Source organism: Lissotriton vulgaris, chromosome 1_2 (genome assembly GCF_964263255.1).
Source record: "Lissotriton vulgaris chromosome 1_2, aLisVul1.2, whole genome shotgun sequence".
In the NCBI taxonomy this organism is placed as follows: Eukaryota; Metazoa; Chordata; class Amphibia; order Caudata; family Salamandridae; genus Lissotriton; species Lissotriton vulgaris.
In genome coordinates this window covers 93,424,957-93,451,732 of record NC_141686.1, presented here as the reverse complement: position 1 = coordinate 93,451,732, position 26,776 = coordinate 93,424,957, and the positions used below count along the sequence as shown (strand labels likewise).

Sequence of the window (26,776 nt, the reverse complement as noted above, 5' to 3'; positions counted from 1 at the left end):
GATACAAATTCACCGGACATATTAGCTTTGAAAATCACCACATGTGAATGGAAAATATTTTACCTAATAAATGTCTACAATAGACCTGCCCCTGCATCTAAAGAATCTCCCACTTTAGCTAAACTAGACTCCCTTTTAGGTAGAATAGTTGGAAAAGAGGAATATGTCATTATAGCTGGTGACCTAAATTATAACTATGAACCGGTCCCAGGGCTTAGTGATATTTTTGAAGAAGAGGACCAGGCCAACAATATTCCAACATTGGAGAACACTAAACCTGTTAAATGCACAGTTTTGGCAGTCCAACTAATGAAGTTGTCTGCGGAGCATGGCCTTAGGGCCTGTAATGGGCGACTCCCGTCTGGCACCCCCAAAAAGCCAACATTTTCTAGAAACAACTGTAAGAGTATTCTAGATTTTGTAATCATCTCAATGTCTACTTGGCAAAGTTTGATAGATTTTGAGGTAGTGGACAGGTTAGAAAGTGATCACTACCCCCTGGGTCTATTGATAGAAGCTTCTCTGCTACTGGGGGCTGTGGACCTGCCGACAACTGATGTAAATAGAGGAGTGATGAGATGCTTGTCAGTAACAATAGACGAGCACTCAAATGGTCACTCATATTGGACCAGGGTGAGATCCTTGCTGAAATCTATGCACTTTTTGCAGGGACCTTTGGATCTTTTGTAGGTTCCCCTACAGATGAAGAAAACCCTGATTGTTTTATGTCACTACACAAAACATATGTTTTAGATATGAGAATGTTAGTCACAAAAATGCCAAAGAAAAACCAACAAAAATTACACAATTTGTCCCATAGTAAACCATGGTATGACAGAGTTTGCAGGGAATCTAAGGGGGCTCTTCTGCTTGCTATCAAATCTAAATCAGCGGAAGATGTAAAAATAGCAAGGAAAAACTATAAACAGGTACAAAATGCTTCTAGAAAAACTTGGGAGGAAGAAAGCTGGGCAGACATGCTGATAGCTGTCAAATCAAAGGATAGTGTAGGGTTCTGGAGGTTAGTCGCCAATGGTAACCACGTAGGGAGAGTGGCAAAAGATGTTTACCTCGACGAGCTAACGTGGGTTAACTTTACTAATCTTTACAAAAAGTATGACACAATGTCAAGAGCCTCCAGCGACGATGCCCTGGGGCCTAAACACCCCATAGACTACCTGGAATTTACATTAGAAGAAACTGAGGCGGCAATAAACTCAGTAAAAAATGGTAAAGCGTCAGGGCTAGATAAAATACCAGGGGAATTATATAAGCATGACTTAAAGGTATGGGCACCGTACATAAATTACCTGTGTAATAAGCTATCCCATAGTCTAGATTTCCCTGAAATTTGGAAGGGAGCAGAAATCATTTTAATCTTCAAAAAAGGGGATAGGCTGGACCCCTTTAATTATCGGCCAATTAGCCTGATGGACATTCTCCAAAAAATGTACTCGAGACACATCTTAACTCGTGTTAATGACTGGTTGGAGGAGAATGCAATCATAACAAAATATCAAGCCGGTTTTCGATGTAAATTGAGCACTATAGATCAAGTATTCAGATTTTGCTGCCTATACTGGAAATAAGTACATATCAAGAAGGGCCACTTATACATTGCTCTCGTTGATCTGGGAGCAGCGTTCGATCTAATAACACGTGACCTTCTATGGAGAACATTGAGTGAAACAGGACTTCCTAGCAGTCTGTTGGTACAGATAATTGAGTTGCATGCTGGGAACTTTGCCAAAGTGCGATGGGGTCCAAATGGGGAACTGATCCAAAAAATACCTATTGAGCGTGGCGATCATCAAGGCTGCGTACTGGCCCCACACTTTTCTCCCTTTTGTGAATGACATCCCTGCACATCTAGAGGGCTGCATAAATGACTCACCGAAATTGAACGAGAAAAGGTGACTTCATTACTATTCGCAGATGACACCATTCTGATCTCCCAAACTAATAAAGGTCTCCAGGCACTACTCAATTCCTTTAGCGACTATTGCAGCAAGAAAGGATTGGAAATTAATGGGAAAAAAACAAAATGTATGGCCCTCAATCCATCAAAACCAGACAAAGGCTGTTTAATTCGGAATGGTGAGAAATTGGAATCGGTTCCAAATTTTTCATATTTAGGGGTCACGTTAGATTCTAATTTTTCCTGGCGGCCCCAAATTGAAAGAAGCAAGTTGATATTTGCACAGAATGTAAAGCCTATTCTTAGGAAACAAAGCCTGAGTACTAGCAAAGCTGTGTCACCTGTAGTTGAGTTATTTAAATTCAAGGTCCAACCAGCGGCCCTATATGGTGCTGAAATTTGGGGGCCCATGTCAAAGGACTCTTTCACTGTCATGGATAACAATTTCATGAGAAGTTTGGGAAGGGGTACGAGAGGTACTCCTTTAGTGCCACTTCAGCTGGATTTAAATGTTTAAAGGACAGACCACTACACAATTGTTCGGCCACTAATGCTATGGGTAAGACTTTGGCAGGTATCTGAATTGTATGATTATAGGGAAGGTTTAAAAGAGATAATGGGGTTGGACAAAATGAATACTAATCCATGGCTAAAACATGTAAAAATCTGGTTCACCAAAATAGGTCTAAACCATTTTTGGGAGAATCCAGAATGTTTACCGCCGAACTCAAAACTGGTTGTAAAAAGGGCTTTTTGGAGTTTTGTGTCTAACCTACTAACAAATGCGAATAATGCTGGGACCCGAGTGACCAACTTTCTGAGTTTCAAGGATGAGCCTCTTTTTGAAGCTTTCCTTGACGAAATCGAGCCTCCACTTGCCAAAACCCTCTTTATGAAATTAAGATATGGGAACCTTTTGACCAAAACAACTTTGGCACGCTGGTCTAGGGGGTCCAATGGTCTTGCTCCAGTAGCAGATGAAACCTGCAACATGTGTGAGGGCAACCAGAAAGAAGATGACCCTCATATCCTTTTCACAGCTTATGCACTGGCTAGAAGAAAATGGATTAAGCCCCTATGTGTACTTCTAGGAATAAGATCCTGTAACCAGGCATTAAGAATAATTAAAACAGACACAACCCAAGCAATAGTATTCAGTGTTAGCCGATTTCTGTATTCGATTTATTTTTTGCGGAGGAAAAAAGGCCTAAAGCTGTAATGCAAAAGAGATGAGTTTACATGATCAAATGTGTTTCTATTAAGTGCTATAAGGGCTATTGGTATTTTATTGAGTCCAGAGAAAGTTTTTATTGGGGAAAAATGTTTTTTATCACACATGTTTTATCTGTTCCAAATGCATTTAAAATTGTAACTTGATGTATTTTATAATTAACTGTGTTGTGACTCTTTTATGGCATTTTAGCCAAAATAAAGAAATACATTGAAATTTACTTTTACATCCCTTGTAAATGGTACTACAAGTACTCAGGGACTGTAAATTGAGTACTACAAGTGCTCTGCAGCACTAATTGTGCTACCCACTTAAGTAGCACAGTGCAACATGTCTCAGGCCTGCCACTGCATTCTGTAGTGCAGTTTTAAATTAAAATTAAAATTTCAACCCCGCAAAATTAACCTTTTTCCAGACATAAATTTTAATTTTTAATACTTATAAGTAACCCCTAAGGTGCAGCCTAAAACCTCATAGGGCTATGTGCATGGTATTTAATAAGTAAGACCTGTGTATTGACGTTTTACGTGTCCTGACAGTAAAATTCCCTAAAGCTATTTTTCACTGTAACAAGGCTATCTCTCCCATAGACTAACACTGGGATACCTTATATCACTTTATAAGTGATACTTTCTGTTTGGGAGCTGAAAGAGGAATACTTATTTCATTCATTGGAATTTTAATGTTAAAGTCTCTTTAAAGTTTAAGTCGAATTGTAAGTTATTATTCCGAAAATGCAATTTTAGCAAGTTGTCAGTTTTCTGCCCAAACCAAATGTGCCTTTCTGCTAGTGTCCATGGTCTATAAAGTGACATACACTATAAATACATTTATGTTGTAAAACCACAGTGAAACAACTCCCAAAGTAACTGCCTGCGAAGTAACGACTCACATTACAGTAAAGACTTTGCTGTGCCTGAATTGTGAGGTGGGAGGATGTGTTGGACACCAGGTGGTTGGCAAGCAGACATTTTTAATAATTGGAAAACTAAAATTGGGGTGGGGTAAAGGATGATGTGTGGAAATTGCTTACAAAACAGCTCAAAATGTTGTACCCGTTTAACATCGCTAAAAGAGAAGAGAAGGGAACGTTTTATGTGGCGTAGACATGACTCAGTGGGTGATATAGGATCTAATCTCACAGGACCTGACAGGACCTCCTGGTCTTCTGCTGGGATGTAAAACTTCTCAGTTCTCTTTGGTTGGCCACCACTTCCCTTTTGTGAAGTTAAGTAACTTAAGTGGACAGTAAGGGTTCAAACCTCAGATATGGGTGATGGTTCCCCAGTGCTGTGTATATAATGAAACAGATCTTCCCTGGTGTGTGGCACAGAGGGTCTGTGGTGGTTGGTGTCAACAGGGGCATAACGAAAGCTGTTAGAATTTGGTTTCCTGGTTGCTAGAAGTATGCACCCTGTTCAAGCAGAAACCTCAATCCTAGTCAAGGCAAGTAAGATACACCCTAAAAATAAACCTGATCTCACCTTCTGGTAGTTTGGCACTGAGCAGCCAGGCTAAACTTAAGAGGCAATGTGTAAAGTGTAAAGTAAGGCAATGTGTAAAGTATTTGTTCAACACAACACACAGTAACACAGGGACAACACCACAAAGACTCCACACCAGGTTAGAAAAATCAACAATAAGTTTATAAATGAATCAAGACCAAAAACGACAAAAATCTAATAGTATAATGCAGGATATGAATTTTCAAAGACTAAAAGTGTTTCTAGCGCTTAGACGCAATAGGCGTCTATGGGGGTTATTTGTTCAAGCTGGACTGGGACAAAGTCAACAGTTGAGGCGGACCGCAATGGAGCGCAGGCAGGGTGAAGGAGCTACTGATGTCATAGTCCCACGCACAGAAACGGAGATAGTCCGTCCTCTCACTTCAAGAATACATCTCATTGCTGACTGAAAAACAGCCATGGGTAGTTAGGTGTAAGGTGAAAGGGAGAAAAGGGAATATAGGAAGGCGTCCTCCTGATGTGATGCAACTCACTCAAGGGGGACATTCAAGATAGGCTTTCCAAGGCAGGTCACAGGCAACAGAAAACAGGATTCAAGCAATAAACGTCCCTAAAATAAAAACAAAGCTCAAGATATCTAGTAAAAGCATCCACACACCGCTATACATAACAAACTTCAGATTAGTCACAAGAAGACATCAGAGGTATATGCTCACCAATATTGTGACAATGCGCCATATTCCATATAGGACTCCCATTAATCCATAGGAGTTGATACTCAACTATTTTCCTATTAATAGCATAGGAAGCAAGCACTCAGTATATCATGCCATAGTTATGGAGTAGAACAAGGACAAATAAAAGGGGAAATAACAAGGCAAGGAGTTCCTGGTGGAATTGCAGGGAAAAGGGACATAAATGGGTTTTAACTAATTTATAGAAAGTCCGAGGAAGCAAGCAAAACCTCAAAGCTAAGCTACAGTGCACTGACCTGGAAAGGGTAGGAAAAATGCCAATAAAGACAACAGAATGTCTTTTCCGCCGTGCGCTTCCTTTCACATTTATAGGCGTTCCTGTGACTCAAACCACAGGGAAGAACTCGTTTCTGCAGGCTGCCAGGATGAGCTCAGAGGAGAAGGCAGGAGACAAGGAGTAGGAGCCAGGATCTGAATTCCTTCAGTGATCCTTCATCAATACAGGAAATAGGGAAATAAAGCCAATTGTTTGGTGTCTGCCAAACTGTTTTGCACATAAGCTTTCCCACAAGACAAAAAGAGCAATGCACTTTTTTTCAGTGGAAGTATACAACTTCTGCATAATCAAATGCTGTACTTAGGCCAACAAACATGTGGAAAGAACCTAAGCCCCTCTCTCAGCATTTGCTCTGAAAGGGATTTTTCTGTTGATCCCATCAGATAAGGTGACAGCTGTATTGTCAAGCTAGCCCAAATCTTTGAAAATGTAATCAGTATTTGCCTTGTGCTGTGATCCTTGCGGTTAAAACCCACCTCCAATAGGTTTGAGTATCTAAAGATTGTTTGGCCGGGCGGGCATGTTTGTAGAGCTTTGTGTTTCCCGTACTGACTGGTCCAAAAGCTATCACATTCCCTTGTCTAATTTTGGTGGGTCTTCTGATTGTCCTTCAAGTAAGGATCTCCTTTTTTGGGGCAGTTCAATAGCTCACTGCCAGGACGCGAGACAGTGTTGGAGTTTCTCTTGGGGACATTGTGTCAGCTTTGGTGAGAACAATGACAAAGAATCATGGCAGCAGTTCCAGCACTTTGTCTTAATCTTGTATGGTGCTTGTGCGCTTCTGATGACATTAAAACGAGTACAACATACTGATGATCCTGAAAACCGGGGTAATTGGAAGAATTCAGACCCAATCGTTTAAGAATCACAACCCCCACAATCAGCAGAAACCATCTACCATAATGTTTCCCAGTGAGATATGTGTATTGGAATGTTACAGACCAGACATCCCAAGTTGGAATGGACTCCGGCTGGCCAAATCCGGGGGAAGGTGGCTCCCGCAGACAGTCTATATTTGGCCAGTGTATTATTCTATAGCTTGGTCTTTAAAAGGAATGTGTATTACTGCCCAAAACAGAAAAGGGTAAACCTGCTAGACGACCTCTGAGGTGGAGGTCCATGTGCTTCTCTGAGGACAGGGAACCTAGCTTAGCCATAATGCAGTTGCATGGAACCACCATCATCTTGAATACTATGGAGAGGGTGCTCATGGAGGACGTCACCCCGCCTACATTTCCAAGGAAGTGAAGAATCCCAGATATAGGGGGCCACTGAGTGTACAAGAGGATCTGTGGACACCTCTCTTGGGTATGGGTAAGAAGGCTTGCACACAGCAGGAGGAAGGGCATATTGAGGAGCCTGAAAAGCAATATAATCGATTGCCAACCTCTTGGTTCCGAGGGCAAAGAACCACATATTACTTTGGATACCCAGACACAGGGCTCAGTGCACAAGGACATGATTGCAGAGGACATCATTCAAATCAAGTGCAACATGAATGGGAATTAGGGCATGCTTGCAATCCAGGTCCAAACTGAACTTTTCCAAAATGCAAACATTAGATGCCCCAAAGTACAATATTCAAATTCAAATTTACTTTATTCTGCATTTTACAAGAACACCATAAAAGTAAAATTTTAAAATTTCAGTAAAACACATTTTTTTAAAAGAGTACAAAAACTTTTCCAGTTACAATTCATTAAGGCCCTGTCAAGCCCCCACATACTACACATAATTTAGGGGGGGCTTCCTTCAACAGGTCCCTCTTGTCTCTTTCAATTTAACTGCTAACCATAAAAAATTTGCTATACAAAGCAGAGTCACAGGGTCTTGGGCCATTTGCAAATATAAAAACCCAACCTTGGCGTGCTTACATTTAATTTTTTTCAGCAGGCTAACTAAAAACCGACACCTAGGCAGTGAATAAAAAGGGCATAATAATACAAAATGAAGGGTATCCTGCGGAGATCGTTGATCGCAGCCGCAGGGACCCTTAAGCTCAACTGAACTAGTAAAACCTGCCGGATCAGCCAGTAGATGGTGTAAAAGGTTGAGCCTAAAATGTGTAATTAAAAATCTGTCCTGGGTGTTGTGTATAAGGGCAAGATAAGGTTCCATTCCATCACAGGTCCTCGCTAAGCCGTAAGCTTTGACTGATTGTTTACCCCATTCCCTCTTTTCTCTACATGAAGTTTTATAGTTAGGAAACATCTCCTTCACTCTGTCCTGATCCCGACCTATAATTCCAGTCGGCTTTAGGAAGAGATCCTTACAGCCAATGCTTTCGAAAACGACCTTTATATGCTTCAACCATGGAATATTCATTCCCCTGCCCCTACCCAGACAGTTCATGATTATATGCCTAGTCAGCATGGCCTTGGGATTGACCCAGATCTTTAGCCATGCTAGCAAGGGCCTAACCTGGCCCTTGTCCCCTATAAATGCCCCACCCAGTTCTTCGTGAGCGATGTAAGAGGGAACGCACGGAGGGACTTTAAGCAGCCTGCTCAAATATTTATTCTCCTCAACCTGCAGTTTGTCCGAATCAACGAACCCCCAAAGTTCCGCACCATATACAACTTTGGAGCAGCAGATTGAGTTGTACAAATTCATCATTTGCTCAGGGGACCACCGTCTTAGTCTGCGGCCAAAGTTCATGATTACCCCTATGCTGGACACTAACTTATTACAACGCTCCTAAAATAATGCCCAGGTATGAGAAGGACTGCACCTTCTCTAGACTGTGTTCGCCTATTCTATAGTTAAAATATTTTTCCGTGATCTAGCCCCTGCCTCCATAACATACGACTTGGTCAAGTTAGCAGACAAATCTAAATTATCCAATAAATCCACAAAACCATCCATCAGTCGCTGTAGTCCCAGTGGAGTGCGTGCCAACAAGACCGCGTTGTCAGCATAAAGCAGGACAGGAATTGCTCTTCTGCCTACTCTGGGTGAATCCACATTTAAACTTCTTAGGGCTTGATCTAGGCCGTTTATATACAGGGAAAACAAAAACGAGGCCAAAATACACCCCTGTCGCACGCCGCTAGTACAAGGGAAAGGCTTAGTGGTTCCACCCTCTAAATTATACCTAACTTTGGTCGAGGTGTTCCAATGTAGGGCTCTCAGATTAATAAGGTCCTGATCTGCCCCTGAGTTACTCATTAGAACCCACAACTTCTCCCTATTGACACAGTCAAATGCTGCGGTGAGGTCCAGAAAGGCTAAATAAACCGATTCATTATTGGCAACGGTGTATTTAGCCACCAGTAAGTATAAATTTAAGCATTGATCTGTTGTTGATCTTCTAGCCCTGAATCTGTACTGGACGTCACTAATAATGTGTTGTTCCTCAGCCCAGTTCATCAGGCGAGTTAAAACTACACGGCCCAGCACTTTGGCAGTTACATCTATCAGGGAGATGGGGCGATAGCTCCCAGGACTATCTCTGTTACCGTTTTTAAAAATAGGGACTATTATGGCGGATGACCACGAGCGGGGGAGCCCCGTAGATATCGCAGCATTTATTACTCTTGTTAAAATTGGTGCCTATAGATCCATCCTTACTTAGAAAGAGGTCCGGGGGGATCCCATCCGGTCCCGGTGCCTTATTTCTGGTGAGACCCAGGATACCAATGGTAATCTCTTCCAAGGTGAATTCTAGTGTGACCTTCCACCTCCCTTCCTGCTCCTCTTTACCCGTACCTCACTATTCCCCCGATTGTAAAGTTCTCTAGAGTGCTTCATCCACTGTTCGGGTAGAACGTTGGATCCAATCTGCGGGCTATTTACATCTTGAAAACAGGGGTATTTACTATCTTCCAAAAGGTGGTCATATCTTTCCTTTCGGCAGCTCCTCTCAGGTCCTTCCAGGTTTGTGTTTGGAGTGCACTCTTCCTACGCTTTACTGCCTGCTTAAAAATTATCCTACATTGCATAACCCTATTTGTATCCCTTGGGTTAGTTCTTAGGGCAGCTTTCAAATTCTTCTGTGCAAGGGAGCACCCTCTATCGAACCATCTAGGACCATTATTGGGCTTACTCTGCCCTGTCGTCTGTAAAAGACCATCTATCAAGTGGCCTATTTTCTCAAATGCCTCCACTAAAGATGGTCCTACCACTGATAAACCTAAACATTCCTCTAAAAACTGTTTCCCTTCTTTTACAAAAGACCTATAAAAACTTTCTCCATTAGTTCTTGACCATTTCAAACGTCTGCCCTGATCCGTAACCTTCTCTAAATTTGTCCCATCCCTCCTCTTTGTGATCCTACTTGTCTTTGGCTCTGCTACCATCATTATTAGGGAGTTGTGGTCACTAAAACCACTCAGCTCTATTGAGAATCCCAGTAACGACTTCTTAAGCAACTGGGACACTAATATGAAATCAATAAAGGAACTACAACCCCTTCCTTTAAAGGTGGGGTTAACCGGTTTATTAGGCTCCAAGGCCATTAAATCCATTGTATGTTCGAGCGTGTGATCTTTCATCATCCTACTCAATTCCCTCCCCTCCAACGTGTGCTTGAAGTGTGGGCCGTCCTCCGAACTGCAAGAGGTCCAGTCCTCTATGATTGGTAACACATTTGGGCATAAGTGACAATTAAAGTCCCCCGCTATTAGAAACATGGGTACCATTGTACCCTGCTTCTGCTCCATCAGCAAACTTAATCTTTCATTTAGCTCTCTCATTCTGGAGCCTCCTGCATTATAGAAATTACCCAGAATTATATTAAGGCCACTATATTTAAACCGGAGACCTATCATGTAATCTGAATTCCATTTTAGATTAGTCCAAACCCATTCCAAACACAAGTCTACAAATATTAGAAGACCTCCCCTCGCTCTGTCGGCCATAGACTTACTTGCCGAGACCCCAAACGATTTATACCCAGCTAGGTGGAAATTGATGCAATCCACCTCCCAGGTTTCCTGTACATAGATTATTTTAAATGTACTAATAAATTTCAACCATTCCTGATTTTGGAACTTAGCTGCCAGACTTGATATATTCCAGGAGACTAATTCGAGAGAGCTCCCTAGGTGATTTGGGGCCATATGTATCATAGTTCCGTTTTGCGATTCCTAAATAGCGATTTTTAAGGAATCGCTATTTAGGAATCGCAAAATGGTATGTATGAAGAAAATCGCTTTTTTAGCGATTCCTTAATCTTCCTTATTTGCGAATTCGCATTTTGCGAAATTGCAAATAAGGAATAATTTCCAATGCATTGCCATGGGCCAAGAGGCCCATAGGAATGATTGCGAAATAATTCTCAAATTGCGAATTCGCAATTTGCTAATCGCAATTTGAAACATTTTTCAGGGGTGTCTCAAAGACACCCTGCTGCACCCCTGAAATGTACATGAGTGTGCATATGGCGCACATACATGCCCTATGGGCATGTGTGTGCATCACATGACACCTTAAAAAATGCCAAATTGTGCATTTTTTGAAGAAATCGCAAGTTACCATCAACTACAAGTTGGTGGTAATTTGCGAATTCCTAACCATAATTCGCAGCCCAAAAATGCTACATACAATTAAGGAATCGCAAAATTGCGATTCCTTAAATGCTATGACCGCGACAGGCGCAGGAAACTCTGCCCCTACTCCCTTCCCCATCTCCTACCAACCCAACTACCTCCGCCAACTTCAGGCCACTAAGCACTGCCCTTGCATACTTGACCCAGCCACTTTGGAGGGTCCAGTAAGTTGCAAGCTCTGCCACTGGACCTCTGACCAACACCCAGCTCCCCCACCGGCTAAGGTACCATCTCCCCAGGCCCCTCAGCTTACCCTCAAAGGCGGACTAATCAACGCACGCTCCATGTGCAGGCACAGTCAAGACATCCACAATCTCATTCTGGAGTCTGACTTCAACTGCCTTATGATAACGGAAACTTGGCTGACTGTAGACAGTAATCCTGACATTGCTGTCGCCCTACCTCAAGGCTACTCGCTCTTCAGGGAAGACAGAGTAAAGGGCCGAGGTGGAGGTGTCGCTATTATACTCAAAGCCACCCTCCCTTGTCATACCTTCAGTCTGGAGTCCTTACAAAAAACGGAAGGCCTAGGCTTCTCCATTAAACTGAACGAACACACTTCGTTCTCAGGTGGTCTTATTTACCGCCCTCCTGGTAACGCCACCAAATTTCTCGACTCTTTGAGCGATTCCTTAGGACAATTCTCACTCAGGTACCCTTCCTTCACCCTCCTAGGGGATTTTAATTTACACCTTGAATCAAAATCGGATGTTCAAACCATCAACTTTGCGCAAACGCTTGACATGTTAAATTTTAAACAACTTGTCACTTCACCCACCCACTCCCTAGGGCATACCCTCGATGGAGTTTGCACAAACTCTCCTTCGCTAATCACATTACCCCCTTTGCCCCAAATCTGGTCTGATCACTCCCTAATCCCATTCCACATTTTGAGCACTAACCCGATTGCCTGCAATAAAGCTATTTCCTACCCCAACAACCATATCAATTGGAAAAAGGTCCAAGATAATATCGCTCTGAAACCCCTATTGCAAACCCAAACGCCTATCCTAACTGGCGACGCCGACACCGACGCCGACCTCTTTCATAACTGGATCACTCAGGAAATGAATTCCAGATTATCCCCCATTCGCTCCCGCTCCTCCCGGTGTAAAACCAAAACCAACGCCCCTTGGTTCACACCTGAACTTGCTAATGCTCATTTACTATGCAAAAAGGCAGAACGGAAATGGCGAAAGACATACGAGGTGGCAAACCGGCTTTCCTATATCGCCACAAGGAAAAACTACCTCTCTGAAATCAAAAGGGCTAAAAAGAACTACTATGTAAACGCCATCAAAAACTCTGGCCAAAAACAAAAGACGCTGTTCTCTATAGTTAAATCATTTACGCAGCCCAAAGCACTTCTGCCTGAAATTCCCCCCTCCCAGATACTCTGTGACCAAATATCTGACTACTTCGAGGACAAAATCAACTCTATTCAAATCAACTTTCCCCCCACAACTATTCCCCCTGGATCCTCTTCTCCGTACCCTCATGGCAACACTCTCAATAACTTCTCCCCGGTCACACTAGAGCAAACTAGGGATGCCATCCTGGCTTGCAAATCGGGTTCCCCGGCTGATCCTTGTCCCCCCAAAATACTCCACCAACTAATCGACGTGGTTAACCCGACCATTAACAAACTGATTAATTCATCGCTCAGCACAGGTCTGGTACCCAGCCGCTGGAAAAAGGGAATTGTAAAACCCCTTATGAAAAAGGCAAATAAATCCCCGACAGACCTTACCAACCTTCGTCCGATATCACTGCTCCCGGCCTTGGGAAAAATAACGGAACAACTTGTTCACAGCGAGCTTAAACGCTACCTGGACGATAATAACATTCTCCACCCCCTACAATCAGGTTTCCGGCCCAATCATTCGACCGAAACAGCACTCATCGAACTGTCGGATACCATAAAAACTCTACAAGATCAGAGGAAAAACTCCATTCTTATCCTCCTCGACCTTACGGCGGCTTTTGATACCATCTCCCACTCCATCCTCATTAGCAGACTGAGGGACATTGGCATCTCCGACTCCGCCCTATCCTGGATAAAATCCTTTCTCTCCGACCGGTCTCAAACTGTTGCCTTGGGCTCCTTCCAATCAAAAGACAAACCAGTCTCCTCAGGTGTCCCACAGGGGTCCATCCTGAGCCCTCTCCTTTTTAACGTCTACTTAATCCCCCTTCTGTCCCTTATCGAATCATTCGGCATACCTGTCACCTCGTATGCCGATGATACACAGCTCATTGTGCCACTAGAGGATAACTCCACTGAAGCAGAACTCAACCTCAAACGTTGTTTGACCGAAGTCTTCCTATGGATGGACAATAATCATTTGAAATGTAACTCGGGAAAAACGGAGATCCTCCCGATTGGAAAAAACACCTCCTTCTGTCCAGCACTCTGGTGGCCAGACAATTCAGTTGCCCCCCCCCAGACAGTGTCATCGGCCAGGAATCTTGGCGTAATTTTTGACTCCGACCTCTCCTTTGACCAGCATGCCAGAACCGTCGCTGGCAAATGCTTCGGAATGATCAAATCCTTCAGAAAGTTCTTCGACTTTCTCCCCATTGACGCCAGAAAAACGGTGACAGTGGCGCTCATCATCTCTCGACTAGACTATTGTAACGGCCTGCTCGCAGGGGCTAAAAAGAGCACGATTCTGAAACTACAGAGCGTACTACACACAGCTGCACGTTTAGTCCTGGGACTGCCCCGCAAATCTTCCATCTCTGCCGCGCTTCGTTCCCTTCATTGGCTACCCCTCCACAAGAGAATTCTTTTTAAAATCCTGATTATAGCCTTCCGGGCCTACAATAAAACAGGCCCTAAATACCTCACCAGGCGTTTTCCCCACTACACCCCTAGTCGTCATCTTCGCTCTACCCACAACAATCTCATCCTCCCCTCCAAATACAATTTGAAAACCAAGGGCGGGAAAACCCTCAGTTTCCTTGCCGCGAAAGCCTGGAATAAACTGCCTAAAAATCTCAGACAACTGACCCAGGAAAAACCTTTCAGAAAGCTTCTAAAAACCTGGATCTTCACTCTCCCCGATGACTACACCAAAGCAGCCATCACAACCTCTTGGACTAGCTCTCTCAGGATTCTTAGCGCCAAGATGCTCCCTTCGGAGCGAACGCTGCGCTCTAAAAATACCCCCAAAATATCAAATATCAAATGACAAAATAAGGAATCGCAAATCTTTGCTATTCCTTATTTTGCGAATATTTCATACATAACAAAACATGCAAAAAGGCCTTTTGCGATTCGCAAAAGGCTTGATACATATGGCCATTAGAAAGGGGCAAATGCCTGTAATAGTCCTATCACTACTTTGAAAAACCTCTGTCCTAGGTAGCCTTGTTTTACAGGAGGCGAGCTGGATCACATTCGGGGTAACGCATCTCGAATGTTCCTCCACCTGTGGTGTTAGGTGTGAGGAAACCACATTTGACATGTTTTCTTGGCCTAATTCCTCTCCCTGTAGTAAATCCACTTCGCTAAGATTTCTTCCTAAGTGAAGTGGGGCATATTTGTTGAATAGTGGGAGTGCTAACCCACCCCCCTCCCTCAGGGGTGCTACCTGGCAGCCGTGTAAATCTCCTCCCCCTGGACCGTTAGGTCCCTGTCTATAAAAGAACCCCAGAGGTAGCAGGCCAATACTTGAGCAGTCCCCCGCCCATGGTTGACTTCTAGAGAGGTAAAGTGCCTCCTGTACAAGCCAGGGGAGTCTAAAGTTCACAACTATACAGTCCCCCTCAAATGTCTTGCTTGCCTTGCCTATCCAGGCTAATCTTCTGGCCATGAGGATCTGACTGTGGTTTGCCATGCTAAAGCCTGCATATCTAGATAGCCAATGGGCTACCTTATTAATCAACATTCTTGTAGATTCAACAGTATTCCCCTTCAGGCTGGGCACACCAACCAGAACTAACGTATATGGCCCAGAGGCGGGTGGGAGATCTAAACTCAATTATCCTTCAGTTCCTTCTGCCCCACCCACGTAATTGCTTGCCTCTAAATTGCTCACAAAAGCCCTCCTCTTATTCCCCTTTGTTGTTTTAGGATCGAGCCCTGCCCAGCTCCCCTCAGATACTTCGACATTTCCACCCCTCTGTTCCCTACTCCTGCATCTTCCTACCTCCTTCGTTTCACACTTTTTGCCCGACTCACCGGCTCCCGCGCTAATTATAACATTCTTCTGTAAATCTCCACGACTCTTCCCTGCCCCCAGTGACTCTTCAGTGCCAGGGCGAAGTGTCCCAACAACATCAAAATGATGACCTTCCACCTCATAGGGACTCTTTCCTCTGCCATTTACAGTGCCCCTTTTCTCAGACAGCATCCCCAGTTCATTAAGTTTATCCTCAATGGTCTCTAATTTCTCCAGCAGTGGTTTGAGGGCCCTGTCTATTAACCTCTGGGGTTTGGCCAGGATGTCACAGTCAGTGGCAGTTTTTTTTATCTCCGCCTCACTGCTGGACTCCCCAGGTTGGAACAAATTGACACTGCCCTTATTGTTGGGCTCAGCCCTCGATGATGTCAACTTAACGGGGGGCAAAATATTCTTTTGTTTACATTTGGGTTTAGTTCCAGTGAAACCCCCACCCCTTGCACATTTCGTAGCGGGCCTGGCCTTCACTATGTTTCTTTCGCTGTTTCCCAGTAATGCCTTCTTTTTGGATCGAGTAGTCACAGTCCCCTCATTTTGGCCAGTATTTGACTGTATGTCCATGGGCGATATGGGAATAACTTCAGGATACGGAGTTAGAGCTTCACCTGAACTACTCGAGCCCGGCCCCGACCTGTGTCACTCATATCTGCGGCTAAGTCTTCCTTATCGGGTACAATCGAGCCGTTTCTACCTGCACATCCTCCCTTGAATCGGCGATCGCAGGGCCCTGCTTATAACCGTCATTATTATACTCTTCTGCATCTGCAATTGTGCCCTGCACCAGGGGCCTCGAAAGCGGGGATTTATATGATGCTATGGGGCCAAGTGAAGAACGTCTTGACAGTGGAATTGTATCCATAGACAATCGTTTTTCGGTTAATTGGATTTGGTGCGCTAAACGAGATTCAGCTCTCAAAATAAATGCGTCCAGGGTGCCTGCTACACTGCCTCCTATGCTTTGGCCCACAGACTTGTGCTTGCTCATTGTGACACTTACTTCAATGGTGGGGGCCTACAATCAGCGTCCGTCCCTTCTGGTGCTAGAGACAGTTCTTTTCAGTCTGAATTAGGCCCAGTGTTAGAGGGGTGGCCCTGCCCTGCCTCGTCCTGACACGAACGGGCAAACGCAGGCACAAACGGGCCCGCCCTTGGCCCAGGCTTCGTCCGGCGCTTCGCCCGGCGCGTCCCGCGCGCTTCCCGCGGTCCGGGGGGCATGGCAGCTCTTTATAGCGCGATGTTGACACCTCCGCCCTCTGCAGCTGCGGCTGGTTTGGGGCTGGTAATGGTGCGGTGTTGCACTCTGGGACTCCGAGTCCCACCAGAGTGTGTTGCCCATAAGCAAGAGGCTACGGAGGTCCCTTGGAGATAATGGCAGCACTATGGTACACAAACCAACTGCAGGACCGACGTGGGATAAATCACTGACGACAAGATCTGTCAACTGGCCCTGTCTCATAGGGTTCACATTCAGGCAGTTCAGGTATTTTTCAGCCAACAATTATTTTGTAGGCTCAGACGTGCACTCCTACATGTAATGGAAGAAAATGGCTAGAGAAAGGACTTCATTCAGGAAGAATATGGCCTGGCATTATGAATTGGGAGGACTGTCCTTGTTAGGGAGGATCCAAACCTCATTTGCATTAAGTTGTTTGTAAAAGCACAACGTGGAGTGTGAAGCAAACCCTTGGTATTTAACAATGGTTCTGATGAATTCAAGCCTTCTCTCCATCATGTGGTGTTTAGTCGGTTTCCATAAGAGGCAACGGCAACCCAGAGGAATCCCCTAGCTTTCTGCCATATAAGATTTACCTGCTTGCACCACTTCTCTTATGGGTGGGATGATGCCTAGCAGTTTAAGATGGACTTTTCCTCTTTGGGCATGGCCAAGACTGATTTGCATGCAATTGGTGCTTTTCAATAGTGGTACAGTGATGACACAGCCAGAAAAATTAATGAAGAGCAATGCTACCGAGAGTTATTATGAGTGGTTCCTTTTCTTGCATTCCTTTCTTTCCTTTCGGTTTTTCTCACTGAATTTTTATAAGACTCCCTGAGATCACTTACAGAGCTCCCCACAAAAGGGGTCCCAGATACATCCAAGACATGCTCAAGACCTCTATGGTCTTCTAATCTCAACCTCCTGTGCATCCCCAGATGTTGCAAAGTTAGAGCTGGTAGAGAATGCTCTCCCACTCTCCCTTCATTACATTCTTTCTGAAAGCCTGTTTAGGGCACAGTTGAAAACAGTGCTGTTCAATGAACTAACCCCCCGCTTCTTCTGAAGCAGCAGTTGTGCTCTGTAAACATCTCTTCATTTGTTCATTCATGTAGCTTGGTTGGGTCAAATAGCTCTCTGTGCAATAGATATGCAGCTAGATGCATCAAGACAAATACCGTTCGCAAAGGGGCAGATTCTCAGAATCTGCCCCTCTGCGACCGGTATTTATGCATTTGGGATGCATTATCCCAAATGCATAAATCGCTATTTGCGATTGCATTTAAGGAATCTCAAATTGAGATTCCTTAAATGCAATGCATATATGTAAAATAGCTAGCGATTTCGCTGATAGGGGTCGCTAATTACCGTGAATTCAATCTTCATGGTAAATAGCGAAAACTGTGAAAAATGCACTAAAGTGCATCTTTTAAAGTTGTATACCAGTGTCCAGGTCAATTTAAGGGGTGCAACAGGGTGTCCTTTGGACACCCGTCACCCTTGAGATTGCATTCTCAAATTGCGATTAGCTAATTGCTAATCCCAAATTGAGAATTCCTTCCCATTCATTCCTATGGGCCTCTTGACCCATAGGAATCAATGAGATGTCATTCCTTATTTGCGAATCGCACTGTGCGAGTCGCAGATAAGGAATATTTAGGAATTGCTGATATTTTAGCAAATCCTACATGCATCTGATTTTGCAAGTCCCTAAATGGGAATCCTTAAACTTCGCAATTAAAAGGACTCGCAAAATCGAACGTTGATGCATCTAGCAGTTGGTACTCTATCCCACAGAAGAGATTCAGATATTTCGAAGGCCTCTGGTTACTTGATTAAATGCTGCCTGGCAGATTGGGCTAAACAGAGCTTCTGGTAAAGGGTCAAACTGAGTTGCATCTGGTTGGTCCTCTTATTAATGACATCCAGAAAGGCCATCACCAATGCATTCATAACCAGCAGACTGGACTACGGGAACGCCATCTATGGCGGGATCAACAAATCTCTACTCCGCAAATTCCAGACCATCCAACATACTGCAGCCAGACTCGTCTTAGGCATCCCACAACAGGAACACATCACCCAGCACCTGCAAGGCCTCCATTGGTTCCCTGTTGAAAAAAGAGTGACCTTCAAGCTGCACACTCACACCTACAAATGCCTCCTCAACATACGACCCCAATACCTCAATGAAAGAATCTCCTTCTACGCACCCAAGAGAAACATCTGCTCCGCCAAATTTGCCCTGGCAAAATCCCACACATCTGCAGAGCCAGAACAGGAGGAGAGCCTTCTCCTCATGCGAGTTCAAGACCTGGAATGTACTCCCCCTCAGAATCAGACAATTCCCCCACCCGGCAAGTATTCAGGAAGAGCCTCAAGACCTGGATCTTTGGATGAGACAGAGCTGCACTCCCTTCCAACTCCCCCATCAGTGCCTTGGGACCCTCGCGGTTGAGTAGCGCACTTCACAAATCCCTGTTTGATTGATTGACAACAAGAAACAAAGGAAGGTAATTCTGGTGTACAGTTGTCCCAAACAATGTTTAAAATGCACAGGTAGTTCGAATGGGAGAGTGCTGGTACTCTCTTATTAGACATATCTGTCTGTTTTAAGCAGCAGATCAGTTCAAGAACTCCCTCATCACTTTTTGTTTAACTCTCATAATATGGGAAAATTTAGCATCTGTGAGTAGATGATTTCAGTGAAAGAGAAAGAATTTGCTTTAGCAGACTGTGTAAACAGGCCAAACTTATTTGTCATAAAGATGTTTCTGTTAGAGTATCTATAGCCCATATATACTTTTAATTAAACGTATTATGCCTAGGATGAGTCTGGCTGCAGTATTTTGGATGGTCTGGAGTTTGCGGAGTAGTAAATCCTGCTGTTAGCCAAAGTATTGGAGAAGTTTGTACAACAACAACTAAGTCAGCACATCAACAACTTCCACCTACTTGACGACTTCCAATCAGGATTCAGACCAGGGTACAGCAATGAAACTACTATGCTCCACATCGTGGATGATGCCCTTCAAGCCCTAGACCAAGGCAAAACCTGCCTTCTAATCCTCCTTGATCTATCCTCTGCCTTCAACACGGTCAACCATGAAAAACTACTTGAACGTCTCAAACTCAGGTTGAGTCTGGATGGCGTGGTTCTAGAATGGTTCAGGTCCTTCCTCCACAACCGCTTCCAGAGATTCCTGATCAACGGCAATCTATCTGCACCCTCCCCGGTCACGGTTGGAGTCCCTCAAGGGTCAACGCTGTCCCCCACCCTCTTTAATCTTTACTTAGAGCCACTCACCGAAGTTCTTTGTATCGCCAACATCTACCATATGTATGCGTGCGATACCCAAATTTACATCAATATCTCTTCGCTCGAGGAGATCTTCTCCCTGAATGAGACCCTGAAACTGACTGTCCAATGGCTTGCCAATATCCAACTCAAACTTAACGCAAAGAAAACTGAATTTCTCCTAATCTCCCATTCAAAAGCCAATCCAGAGATTCAGATGTGGATCAAGTCCATCATAGCCCTGAACTGCCCACCGACTGTTGTGGACTCTGCCAAATCCCTGGGCATAATCCTAGACTGTATCCTGAACATGCAAGATCACATTAACTCGATGGCTAAAGCTGCCAGATTCCACCTGAGCTACCTTTGGAAGCTGAAACCTTTTATAGATGCTCCAGACTTAAAAATGGCAGTACACGCACTAGTCATCTCTAGACTGGAATATGGTTGTTCCACCCTTACAGGTTTACCCATGATCTCCTTAGCACCCCTAAAACCTGTCTCAACGCAGCTGCAAGACTACTCACAGGTACCAGGAAATTTGACTACATCTCCCCGCACATGAAAGCGCTGAACTGGCTCCCTTTAGAGCCCAGAATCCAGCTGAAACTGGCATGCATTACACATAAAGTTCTTTACACAAACTCCCCTGCTTATCTAGCACGGAAACTAGTGGTATCTGGAGGAAGCAGAAACTCCCGATCCGCTAGCAACTTCTTACTCCAACCTACCTTCTTTCAGAAAAAAATAACCTTCAATAGGGCCCTCACCGGAGCATCACCAAGAATATGTAACTCTTTCTCACCCACTATAAAAAGAATCGCTTCTCTAGCACGCTTCAAAAAAGAGGCCAAAACCTTTCTGATGGGTAAATTCCTCATCTAAGCCCTGCCCTAATCCACCACTTTGGGACAGATGAATCTAAGTCTATTGCCTCTCACCCAGATCACCATTCTCTCCGCCGAGAATACGTGGGACCTTTGTTTTTACTGTCACTAACGGTGATTTGAACCTTCCCCTGTATCCCCCTCTCTCACTTTGTTCTTAGCACCTCACCCCTAGCCATCCTAGCTGTTGATTATGTATTTCTCTGCACTTTAAATTTTGTTTTTGTTCACCACTGTACCTTGTAAAGCGCTCTGATACCCTCACAGGTCAATTTCACGCTCGATAGAACACAAAAATAATAAATAATAATAATAATAATAATAATAATAATAATAATAATAATAATAATATTAATAATAATAATAATAATAATAGTATAGTTGAACTTTTTCAACACTTTTAATTAGTAAATCAAAAGGGTTGAAATGCAAGACTGGGACCATATGAGTCTTTTAAAATGCTGGCTGTTGTGCAAACAAACGAAAACCGCAGGACACAATTCAAAGTCAAACCTATATAGATGTATTCAAATTTAGGAATCATTACAGAAAGCAAAAGGTAGTTGTTCAAATATAAATCATCATTCATAATGCATCAAGTAATGAAACTGCAAGATGATCAACATAAGGTCTACCCCAAAGCAAGTAAAGAGCCAGAACCAAAGGATACTTCAGCAAAAATAGCTAGCATTAAGTGTGCTCAGTTCAAAAGAAAAGTCTAAATCATTAGACAAACTAGCTCAGAGTCTGCTGAATTAGGAAAGCAAGAAAAGTCTAAGTGTAGATAGACTGACATGGAGTCTGACTTCATGGAAGTAAGCAAAACGTCTGGCACATCTCCCAAAACTAGCAAATTTTTAAAGTTTTAGGTAGTGATACCCACACACATGACTTGGTGAAATCCAACATAATAGGACTATACTTGTAAAGTCACGTACACAAAAACCAATGATGTTTTGAGAAATTATGATATATAAAAAAAGAAACATTTAGAAAATACATACTTTCCTACATAATAATATTAAGTCGTACATAAGATATGAAGGACATAGCATGACATTTACGTGACAAATACAAATATTAGACAGTACAACTGATGAATGATTTGTTAGAGCAGATTCAGGTCAAACAAACTTGACTGTGTTACAAATACAAAAATATTCTACAAATGGCTTCTTTCTTAAGATTTTCAACACATTTAATGCCACACCTAGAAAAACTACATAGTACTGTGCTTGAGGCAGGATCACTACCCCCCACGACAGGCTCTTGTTGCATCTCTATTAAAACCAGGCAGGGATTGCAGCGATATATCGAGCTATTGCCCCCTTTCTCTTCTGAATACGGATTGTAAAATCCTCAGCAAAGTACTGGCTGATAGGCTACAACCATACCTCGCACACCTGATACATGTAGACCAATGCTGCTGATACAGACGTAGGCAGTATCTCGCTGGATATGAGACAGGCATACGATACACTACACTGGTGCTATATGTTAAGAGCATTACCACTGTTGAGGATACCAGAGAAATATCTAAATTGGGTCAGCTTACTATATACGGACCCAATGGCCCGGACCAGGACAGGAGCCCATATATCCCCACCTTACCATATAGCCAGGGGCACACAATAAAGATGCCCTCTGTCGCCCCTGCTATTTGCATTGGCACTCAAACCATTGGCTATCAAGATTCGTAAGGTAGCGATGGTAAGGGGCATCATTCTCAACACCATGACTCACACTATCTCCCCGTATGTGGATGACATCATACATTATCTCATTAATCTCCGGGGTCCTAATGAGCCTCTTTCCACGGTATTCAGACAATTCCAGATACTCTCCGGCCTGTCGATCAATGAATCCAAATCATATGCTCATCACTTCAAGGACTCAGCCCACAATGACCCTGTTTATTTTGGACAGTGGATGTTTCCTATGGCACCTACCACCTTCAACTATCTTGGCATACAAGTATATAGGGAACCACAGGATATGCTCGATGGTAACCTGAGGTGCACGATCAAGGCACTTAAATCCCAGATAGTGTTTTGGACCTAACTACCACTCTCTATGGCAGGAAGAGTGGCCATTTCCAAAATGGTCATGTTGCCCTGATTATTGTACTATTTTACCAATCTGCCGATATTGATCCCAGCGCAGATATTCAAAACACTAAACACAATGCTTTCTGATCGAATTTGGAGCAAGGGATGTAGGAGGGTGAACCTCCAGAAGCTATAGTTAGATATGGGCAGAGGGGGCCTGGGGGTTCCTGATTTCCAGGCATATTGCTATGCTAGCCAGCTCCAGTGGCTCTCCTACTGGACAGCTGGACGAAATTTGCAGGAGATAGGGATGTCCATGACAGATTGGGAGAAGGGTCTGCTCCATACTCTACTGCTGCTGTGAAAGAGATCCATCTTGATGGCCCCACCTCTTCTGAAAGTAGCCATCACATACTGGAAAAGAGCCATAAGGTATACGGGGGATATGGTTCCATACGCCTCTAATATCCCTTTGTTGGGGATCCCCACTCCAACCAGAGTAGTTTCCACGCAATGTTTGAGTTAGTGGGCAGATGAGGGAGTGAATACAGAAGGGATGCTGTTCGCAGACCATACGCTTATGGATCATGACACATTTGTGTGAGAGCAAGGCGTACCCAACACACTATACATACTCCATGCCAGCGTCACCAGATTTATAAGAAGTACCTGGTCGCTTGACGGTGCAGAGCCTAAGACACATGCAATAGTACACATGCTGCACCTAATTGGTAATGGGGGACATCTCACCAGATTGATATACAGAAGTGTCCGTACCCATGCTGCTATACCACTATCAGGTCTATGAGGTAAATGGGCCAGAGACATTGGTCATGACTTGTCGGACAAGGAATGGGGAAGAGGGCTCAAACACCCCAAGAAAGTGTCACGGAACCCGAAGTTTAAGATGATACAACTCATGCTGGTACACAGAGCGTATCTGACACCTTACAAATTGAGAAAAATGTTCCCTGATGCAACAGATTTGTGTCCTAGATGTCATGCAAAGTCGGCTGACCTCATGCACATGATCTGGGCATGCCGACACCTTCTGGGAAATGGTACATAAACTCCTTCGTGAATCATCACATGTAACGGGAGGAGACTCAGTAGAGCGCTGCATCTTGGTATAGGCAGGAAGCACAAAACACAAGGCATAGATACCAGATTCGCCAATTTGGCACTCATATTGGTGAAACGCTCAATCACGATGAAATGGAAATTTGCACAACCTCCAACGGCACTGGCCTGGCATGGAGAGGTAGTTTGATGAGGCAGGGCTGTAAGCATGGCAATTAGGAGAGAGGAAAATAGAGGTTCAAGGAAGAACGCGATTTCCTTGGAATGGGATGCTATACTGGAATAATTTGCTTCTGCGGAAACTTCCCTGCATTAAACAATGTACAGTATGTGCCATTTTTAAGGTGCTGTGAACCCATCAATCTCAGACCCTACATGAACCCTGCAGAATTGCAAGGTGTAGAGGTGTACACCATGAACTTAACATTACTGAAAAATGATGTCAGACCTGATGCCTCTATGACGTGATACTATAGAAGTGAGCCTGGTTCAGGAGTAGGAGGGAGCTAGATAGTTAGTGGGTGTGGGGAGGTGGGCGGGTTCGGGATGTTTGGCCATTATTTTATGACTCTATGTACAACACTTCAACTGTAATACATTATGTAGATGCGCATTAAGGTTGCTAATATCATATATTGGACGATATATATGTACACAGGTCTATATCCCAAAAATATGTTATTAAAAAATGGCTTCTTTCTAGAGAAACCCAAAATTATACATTTCAGCTTGGAAAGTAAACAGTGCAAGTTAAAAGAATTCTATTTTGTTTATTTTCTAAAATGAAAAAACATAGAAGAGAGACATGAATGTAGGAAACACGTTCATGTAATTTAAAACCATGTTTCTTTTTCCTCAATGTACAATGATTATCAACACTGGTTTACTTTGGCCTAGTCATGTCAACTCCAGGCTGGTTATGCTAACTAAAATTCATTTAAACTAAACATAATTTGCTTTTAATTAGAAATGCACTCATATGTACATTAAAATGTGCATAGACCTGTGTATTTTTGTCCCCCCCCCCCCCCAGGAAACAGGTAACCATGGGAGTCCTCCACACCTGGCCTTCAGCGTGGCTTCTCCTGAGCTTGACCTGTGTAGATCACCTCGTACCGTCGCCCCTTGACCGCGACTCTCTGATGGAAAAGGAGCTCTCCATGCTTACGGGTGGCAGCATCGTGCTGGATGCAGATGAGGACCGCGCCAACCAGATGCTCATGAAGCTGAAGCAGGAAGAGGTGATAGAAACCACCAGGATGGGGACCTTCCCTCCCAGCATGCACTTCTTTAGAGCGAAGAGTATCATCGATCAGAGCACCGTCTTTAGCTTCCTGAAGAAAATGCCGAAAGGTAACCATTGGGTCCACAGAGGTTTCAAAATGTTTCAATTTTATTTGATGTGTCTCTTGTAAGGTGCAATGATCTCCCCTACTTACGAGTGCCTCTTGGTGCAAAGAAATACAGTTTAAATAGAACCTGATGAAACTGGGTCAGCAGAAGGGTCCAAAGAGAGGTCTACCTACACACTAGGCATGTTTCTGAAGGTGAACTGGTTGTGATTAGTTCTAAATTGGATAGTGAGTTTGTTTGAAAGTTCTTTGCCTAAGAATCCAAAGGGGCGCCTTCATGTGTGGAAGTGTTTTATATGGGGATCTATGGAAGCAAAAAAGAGCCTGAGCATTGCTGTCTGCGCCTATTATAAACAGAGAAAAGGCTCATGTTAACCCCTTCGATGCTTGTGACGGAACCATTCCGTCATCAGTCACGGTTGAGCTGTGCTGATGACGGAATGATTCCGTTACGACCACACCCAGTTATGGAATGTCCAGCACCGGGGGGAAATCGGGGCAGCACGCAAGGTGTTAAAAGGATTGGTCAAGATGCCTCACTGTAAACAGCGGTACAAAAGGGGGTGGTGATGGACGGAGCATCTGAATTAATCAAACACTCACACCCAGTCAAAAGATCTGGGTTTAATCCATCACCATTCTTTAGCCCACTCTGCCACCCCAGTTCAGACATGGCTATATGCAAATCTGTCTAACCCTGTGCTTCATGGGAACAGTCCAGCCCAAACTGCCAAGCCAAGTCTTCCCTGGACCGGAAACAAGCTTCCGAGGACCGGTTTCTGGCATTCCAGCCGTCTTCAGCCAGGCTTGCTTGAATCCAGTGGCAAAGTGAGCAAGGGACTCACGTCTGAGCATACCCTGCCACACTTATGGTGGCCAAAAGCAGTACAAAAGGGGGTGGTAATGGACGGAGCATCTGAACCAATCAAACACTCACACCCAGTCAAAAGATCTGGGTTTAATCCATCACCGTTCTTTAGCCCACTCTGCCACCCCAGTTCAGACATGGCTATATGCAAATCAGTCTGACCCTGTGCCTCATGGGAACAGTCCAGCCCGAACTGCCAAGCCATGTCTTCCCTGGACCGGAAACAAGTTTCCGAGGACCGGTTTCTGGCATTCCAGCCGTCTTCAGCCCGGCTTGCTTGAATCCAGTGGCAAAGTGAGCAAGGGACTCACGTCTGAGCATACCCTGCCACACTTATGGCGGCCAAAAGCGGTACAAAAGGGGGTGGTGTTGGACGGAGCATATGAATCAATCAAACACTCACACCCAGTCAAAAGATCTGGGTTTAATCCATCACCGTTCTTTAGCCCACTCTGCCACCCCAGTTCAGACATTTTGGCTTGCTTGAATCCAGTGGCAAAGTGAGCAAGGGACTCACGTCTGAGCATACCCTGCCACACTTATGGCGGCCAGTGCACTGAATGTTTCTGAGACAGGGGCACATTTTTGCCTCCATACAACTGTCCTGGTGTAAGGCTTCAGCAAGCAGAACATTCCAAAAACAT

The 26,776-nt window shown here is 44.1% G+C and overlaps 1 protein-coding gene across 1 annotated transcript in view; it reads left to right on the top strand.

The window, feature by feature from the left end:
• The window catches only part of LOC147733977 (adenosine deaminase 2-like), a 525,029-nt gene that overhangs the window by 34,652 nt on the left and 463,601 nt on the right, over window positions 1–26,776 (top strand). Inside the window, exon 2 of the mRNA XM_086952883.1 lies at window positions 24,946–25,265. Coding sequence (XP_086809009.1) covers window positions 24,946–25,265 — 320 coding nt within the window. The remainder of the gene's footprint in view (window positions 1–24,945; window positions 25,266–26,776) is intronic.